General features: G+C 36.5%; 1 protein-coding gene across 1 annotated transcript; it reads right to left on the reverse strand.

Annotated features, from left to right (window-relative positions):
* Positions 1 to 3,339: 3,339 nt before the first annotated feature.
* Positions 3,340 to 7,452, reverse strand: LOC132612052 (uncharacterized). Its single transcript, XM_060326396.1, has 5 exons — positions 6,135 to 7,452; positions 5,902 to 6,053; positions 5,721 to 5,820; positions 5,283 to 5,600; positions 3,340 to 5,177 (listed from the first exon to the last, which is right to left on the reverse strand). The coding sequence occupies exons 1-5, from the start codon at positions 7,450 to 7,452 to the stop codon at positions 3,340 to 3,342; spliced, it is 3,726 nt and encodes a 1,241-aa protein (XP_060182379.1).
* Between the last annotated feature and the right edge of the window lie 216 nt (positions 7,453 to 7,668).

Genomic DNA, 7,668 nt, shown 5'->3' on the forward strand with positions numbered 1-7,668 from the left:
CAAATTGGTTGGCAAAATTTACCATCGAGCCTTTTAGCAACGGATCAATATCAGTTGGTAACTCAATTTGCCTACCGATTTGATCAATTTACCAACGGAATTTTTTGTTGGTAATTGGGGTTTCTTTTGTAGTACATGTCATCCACACAAGTAATAACTTTAGTTAATGGAAATAATAAAAATGAAGAGGAGTCAAATATGTTGAAATATATGACCATCTAATCTAGAAGTTTAAATTAGAAAGAAATATTTATTTAATTATATTTTCTAACATTGAGACATCGAATAGCGCATCTTAAAAGGTGCAACATTACAACTTCTCAACTATTGTGATTCCCTCGAGTCCTTATAGAAGAACATCTAATAGTATCGGCAAATTTTACCCATAATTACTTATCCACCCAATCTACCCGTAATAAAATTGTATCCAACCCGCTCAATTAAAAAATGAATAACATTGGTTCAAGCCGTAAAAAGATGGGTTATATACCACGTGTTGATATCAGGTTGAATATGGACCAAAGGCTTCTATGGGAAAAATATTCACCTGTTCTGCTCACACTATTCTTTTTAATCCATACAACGCCTTGAGTTCCACTTAAACGTTTTCTTTGAGGCTGCTAGTGAGGAGTTAAAGGTGAAATTTTTTTGTACTGCGTGTTTACATCCAATTAATGAATGTAAAATATGTGTGTTTCTTAGGTACACAAGTTTATCACTTAATCATGATTAAGTCATATGTATACTTATCTTCTTTTTTTAGTTAACTAAGGTTTAAATTATTAATTAAGTGTAAACACTTGGTGCGAGTAACTATTTACCAGATAACCAATTACTACCACGCACATGGATAATTTCTTCATTGTAATAAAACATTGGAGTTTTCTTCTACCTTAGCCATGAATGCAAATGACTAATAAATTTTACATTACTCATGATTCTATTTGGATGTCAAAACCAAAATATACTACTTCTCCTTTTATAAGCCAGACTGCTAGAGGATCAAGATTTTCCTCGTCAATATGTTTTAAAAATTAACAAATTATACCTTTGTAAATAACTTTCCGTGTTGTTTAACTTTTCTTTCTCTTGAGCAGTCAATTACTTGAAACACAAGTTTATGTTCTAAATTGGATTAATTTATTCAAACACTCTGATCTAGCATAAATTCTGCAGCTTATAAATTTCATTACGGAAGAAGTTGCAAAAGAGCTCATAAATTTTCTTAAGAAGAGGCCAAAATAATTGTTGGTGAATATTTCTAGCACTACTCTTCTTCTCTTATTCAATTGTACCAGATACCTTTTTATTAAAACGTAAATCTAAGAGCGATAAAAGATCAAATATAACTAAATTAGTGCCGTATGACGATTTTTTTATTTCATTTAGCGTGGTTCGATTTCTCAATCTTGTAATCTTTTCTTTGCTTTTCCTCATTCCCTTATGTATAATAAAAAAAATGAAAGAAAAAGAAGACGAAATAAGCGAATTACTTGTTTTGTGTATCCGTCAATCGTTCCACATTATCATGGTATTCAACTACACTATACAGAATCAATGCGGTGATATTAGCGGTTGAAAGCAAACAGGTAAACACTTATCCGCACTGAGTGTTTATATCAAATTGATGCAATTTATCGTAGTTAAGTGATTTAATGTATACATTATTCAAATGGTTAAGTGATAGTTGTATATATTTCATACACTGCACGTGATATGCATGCATTCATTATTTGGGGTAAACACTCTCTATGACTAAGTTTTTACCAAGCAAAAGGCGGTGAATACTAATGATTCATATGAAATTCTTCAGAAGAGGGGGAGAACATTAGAATACCGATATTTCTTTATTTTCAAATATGTTTTTGCTGATTTTTTTTTTTTTTTTGCTATTTTATTATCATGAATATTGAAGAATACTTTTTTCCTTTCCCAACGGAAAATTAACTTACTTTACTTGTTAGAAAGAAATAATCACCCTTTTCCAAAATTTAAACTCTCGCTCTATATTACTTGCTTCCGTGAATATTGAGACCCTATTATCAACAGTTAGTGCGCAGAAAGTATTGATGGGTTAAATTTGGTTCGTGGAATATTTACTCTACATGAGAGGTGGGATAAAATAATCTTAAGTTTGATGGGATAAGGTGAGATATCCAGGATTAAGCTTGGGATAAAATTTATATTGTGTTTGGTTGACGGTATAAATTTATCCTGAAATTAATTTATATCGTCAGTCAAACACAATATTAATTTCATTCGTTTAATTCTGATATCCACCTTATCCAGTGTACCAAATGACCCCTTTTATCCCATCACAACACTTATTTACAAAGAAGAAATGTAAATGAAAAAGAAAACAAAAAAAGAGAGAGAGCGCGTAAATTCTGACTTTGCCGAAGCTACGGCACGGATGAAATTGATAAGCCAACCAGCTAGTGAAATGAGGGGAATTTGACCTGATTTCGTCAACAAAGTCATTTAATAAGTTGCTCCACTTTGTAGTGTGCCCCAATTTTATTTACGGAAAAGGGCTAAATATACCCATGTACTATGAAAAAAAGTTTAGATATGCTCCTAGTTATATTTTGAGACTAAATATACTCCTGCCGTTATACTATTGAATCAAATATACCCTTCCTCCGTTAAAGTTGTCCAATGCGGACATTTTATCCTACGTGGCATTGACATTTGATAAGGTGGATGCCCACGAGGCTTGCCACCTCAACGCCCCTAACCCATTTTACCCTCTTCTCTGTTGAGGCCTATGTTTTGCTTCAAGCTTTGATGGGTTTTTGCAGATGTAAATGCTGGATTTGTTGAATTTGAGAAGATGGAGGACAGTGGCTTCAGCGCCATTACTTAGTGTGCCCTAGAAAAATACCACAACCAAAATACGGAGCATGTATTTAGAAAAATCGATATTCTATTGATCAAGATCCTTGAGCTACTTCTTGCGCTTGAACAAAAAATCCTTTATTGTTCTTTTCAACAGCTGTATTAATTGATTTCTTTTAATCTTTACATTTTGCTTAGCAGGGTGGTTTTTTTTTTTTTTTGCCAAAAACCACCATCAGTTGGTGGGGGGGGGGGGGGGGGGGGGGGCTATGGCATGACCCCATCCTTTCATTCCATCAAGCGCATGTACAGAGAGGTGGTGTAGTGACCAAGCCTCTTTTGTGTTACAAGTAGGATGAAGATTTCATTCCTGTACAAAAATTTGCCAGCTAAGTTAAGGTTAGGGGGATTTCTTTACAGTTATAGTGTAAAGAAGGTTTATCCTTACAATCTTGGGGAGGAAAGTTAGCTATATAAGCTATACAAAAAATAAGCTCCATACTAATCATGAGGGATTTCATATTGATTTGTTCTAGCTTTGATCCGGAAAGAGGGTCTTCCTTCAAAATCATTCTTCAATAGTGATTTAGCTCTTGTGGGGAGGGTTAAATCATCTATGAAGAATTGTTCTTGTTTGGTCTCTTCTGCGTGGTTAGCTAAGTAGTCTGCAACTGTGTTAGCTTCGCGAAAGCAGTGTTTGAAATTAATATTGCCTTGATTTTTGATCATGTCGATTTGTTGAATGAGATCTTTGACTTGCCAAGCAATGCGAATGTCACCATTGATCATGCCAATAATCAGTTTAGAGTCTGATTCGATGTTGATGTTTTGGTAACCCCGGTCGATGCACCACTTCAGCCCCATCAAGATAGTTTTTGTCTCAGCAATATTGTTGTTGCACTGTCCATAGTAGGCAGAGAAAGCCATCAGGAAATGTCCGATCTCATCTCTAAGTATTCCTCCTCCTCCTGAGCTGCCCGGGTTGCCTTTGCTGCATCCATCTGTATTTAATTTAAGCAAAGGTGAGTCAGGTTTGATCCATTTTATACATTTAATATTGATTTTAGGCTTAAGATTTTCGATTATATGGCAGTAGTTATGCCAGGGGCCCTCAAGATTCAGTGAAGTAAACTGAAGATTAATTATCACTCTGGCAAGGTAAGTAATTTGATCAATGATCCTTCTCTGAGTGTATTTGATGCCTTCATATCTGTAAGTACACCTTGCTTTCCATATTTCCCAACAAATAATAGTTGGGAGGCATTTGAGGAGCATAGCATGGACTTTGTTTTTAGACCTCTGAAGCCACCAGTTCATAACAGTCACCCTAATATCTCTGGCAGTGGAGATAATACCACAGCTAGCACCAAAAAAATTCCATATATCATTGGCTAGCTCACTATCTCTGAAAAGATGATTAGTTTTCTCAATCTTGTGAGTGTTGCAACAATAACATCCGGAAGGACCACAAATATTGAATCCGTGAAGAGCAGTATCGGTTGGGATTTTATTTTCTAACATCCTAGACATAAAAAATGAAACCTTAAAGGGTAGCTTAGGATGCCGACAGTTAGCAGCAGTTATAGTATTAGCCCTAGTCAATCTCAGTGATTTCCAAGCAGATTTACAAGTGAAGATCCCGTTATGATCAGGAGTCCAAGTAGGAAAGTCAATGCCATCATTATAAATCTTAATATTCTTGATGTCCATGATCATAGAGTTAGGATCTAAATTGAGGAGCTTGTCAGTGTTCCATTCTCCATCGATGATATAGTCTGAAACTTTGATCTTTTTGGACTTGTAACCTTGATGGATGAGCTGGGCTAAAGGGCCATTTCCAGTCCAGTTGTCCCACCAAAAGGAAAGATTTCCTTTACCCACTTTCCAGTTGATGTTGTGCTCACAATATCTTCTAATTTCGACCATTCTTTTCCAGATATGGGACTGTCCAGGGGCCCATTTCTTAGAGACGGGATGTGCCCTTGGACAGTATTTAGCTTCCATGAAATCCCTTAGAAGAGAAGGTCTAGTTCTGAAGTTCCACCAAACCTTAGCACTAGCAGTCAAGCACATATCTTGAATGGATCTGAAACCAACCCCACCTTCTTCTTTAGGAAAGCAAAGATCCTTCCAAGCTTTCCAGTGATATTTATTCTTACCAGCATTGTCACCCCAGAAAAAATTAGCAATGTATTTCTCAATAAGAGAAATGATGGTTTGGGGAGGTTTCACTACAGAGAGCAGGTGTACTAGGAGAGAGTGTAGCACTGATTTGATCAATACTGCTCTACCCCCAAAGGAAAGAAGCTTACCATGCCAGGATTGAATTCTAGCAGCAACTTTGGAGATAAGACCTCCAAAATAAACAACTTATTTCCTGCCTGTATAAATAGGACTACCAAGATAATTAAAAGGAAAGTTAGAGTGAGAGAAGCCAGTAATACCTTTGATGTCTTGAATGGTGGAGTAGTTGGTTTTTGGAGTTACTAGAAAACAAGATTTACTCTTGTTTACTAGTTGTCCAGAACATTTTTCATAAATTTGGAGCTTGTTCATCATGGCCATCAGAGAAAGATAGTCACCAGAAGAAAACAAAATAGTATCATCTGCATAACTGAGGTGCGTAATGACCGGGCGTTTCTTATCAACAGAGTAGTGAATAAAGCTTTCATTTTTTAATTGATCCATTAGTCGAGTAAGAAGTTCAGCACCTATAATAAAAAGGGATGGGGAAAGGGGATCACCTTGTTTTATGCCTCTACCTGAATGGAAGAAACCATGTCTATTGCCATTAATATTGATAGAGTACCAATTATTTGAAAGAAGTTTCCAAATCATGCCAATCTACTCTTCAGAAAAAACAAATTTTCTCATGACATTACCAAGAAATTTCCAAGACATTCTATCAAAAGCTTTTGTCATACCCAATTTCATGATAACATTGCAATTTACATTAGGCTTTTTGATGTTATGAACAAGCTCCTGAGTGAGCATTATGTTATCAGTGATTGATCTATTTTTCAGGAAACCTGCTTGGCTTTGAGAGATTACCTTATGCATTACCTTAGAGAGCCTAGTGTTGAGAAGTTTGGAGATTATTTTGCAGCTGAAATTGCTCAGGCTGATTGGTCTGTATTCAGTGAACTTTTGTGGATTGTTGGTTTTGGGAATCAAAATCAGAAAGCTATGTGTGAATGATCTGGGGAGCTGATTACCTGCGAAAAAACTAGTAACCATGTTAAATAAATCAGGAGCTATGATATCCCAACAGTGTTGGTAAAACTTTCCCGAGATACCGTCCGGTCCAGGGGCAGTGTCTGTGCTAAGAGAGAAAACAACGTTCTTCAGCTCTTCAAGAGTAGGTCTATCATTCAGCATATTGTTATCCTCATCATTAATAACTCGTGGAAGACAATTCAGAACAGCGGGGCCATCATCCACATCTTGAAAGGTAAATTGATCTTCAAAGAATTTGACAGCTTCTGAGGCAATATTATCCTCCCCTTCAATCCAGGTATCATTATCTTTCTTGATCTTGTTCATGTGCATCTTTCTTCTCTTAGTGTTGATGACGGAGTGAAAGAACTTGGTATTAGCATCTCCATCAGTAATCCATTTAAGTCCAGCTTTTTGCCTCCAAAAGGCTTCTTCCTTCTTCACATGTTGGATCAGTAATGCATTAGCATTATTATAAGCCATCCTATTTTCCTCAAAATTATCTCTTAAGCAGACTTCTTCCAGTTGAGAAATCCTAGGTTCCATCTTTTTGGTGGTTTCAAAGATATTACCCAGAGTATTTCTGGACCATTCAGAGAGCTTTTTGCAAGTATTCTTAAGTTTCAAGTGAAACTTCCACATAGGAGTTCCAACAGTTTCAATAGCCCATGCATCCTTTACAATATCCAAAAAATCAGGCTCTTCTGTCCACAAGTTTAAGAACTTGAAGTATTTCTTGTAGTTAGCCTGAGAGTGTGAGATTTCCAACATTAGAGGGGCATGGTCAGAGTCAATTCTGACTAGATGAGTGACGGTGGTGTAGGGGAATTTGTGGTTCCATAGTTGGTTGGTTAAGGCTCTATCAAGTCTTTCCCAGACCCTATGCCTTGGTCCTCTTCCGTTACACCAAGTATAAGTAGATCCAATATATCCAGCATCTACGAGTGAACAGTCCATCATAAAATTGAGCAAAGGCATACTTTTGCTCATTCTATGAATTGTACCTCCTTTCTTTTCTTCTGGGACAAGAATACAATTGAAGTCACCTACCACCATCCAAGGAGAGTTTGAATTGTTAGCAATTAGTCTAAGGTCATCCCACAAAGTTTCTCTGAGTTGCTCATCACACTTAGCATAGACCACAGGTAAAAGAATAGTATCTTCTTGATATTTGATGCTACAGGTAACATATTGCTCCTTGTCTTCCAAAATGCTACATTCATAGTTGTGATCACAAAAAATCCAGATTTGGTTGTTGCAGTTAGAGTAACAGAATTGATACCCCAATCTTGTTTTGAACTTATTAATCATGGTATTTCTACAAAAGGGTTCAAACACAACAACAAAATCGAGTTTGTAAGCCATCTTGATTTGTTTGAGTCTGTCAAAAGCACCCATAGTCCGGATGCCTCTAATATTCCAAATGATAGACTTAATCATTGAGAATGTTTGGGTTTTGGATCTTTGCTTTGAGTTCTGGTAGTTTGAGGTTGGTTTTTCCTGCCTCCACCTCTACCGCCTCTTGAGTGAATGCCACCTCTGTTGGATTGGGGACCTCTTGGAGAAAGATTCATGTGTTCTGTTATTTCTCCGAAAGCTTGTTCCACTTCTATG

This window comes from Lycium barbarum, chromosome 9 (genome assembly GCF_019175385.1).
Source record: "Lycium barbarum isolate Lr01 chromosome 9, ASM1917538v2, whole genome shotgun sequence".
In the NCBI taxonomy this organism is placed as follows: Eukaryota; Viridiplantae; Streptophyta; class Magnoliopsida; order Solanales; family Solanaceae; genus Lycium; species Lycium barbarum.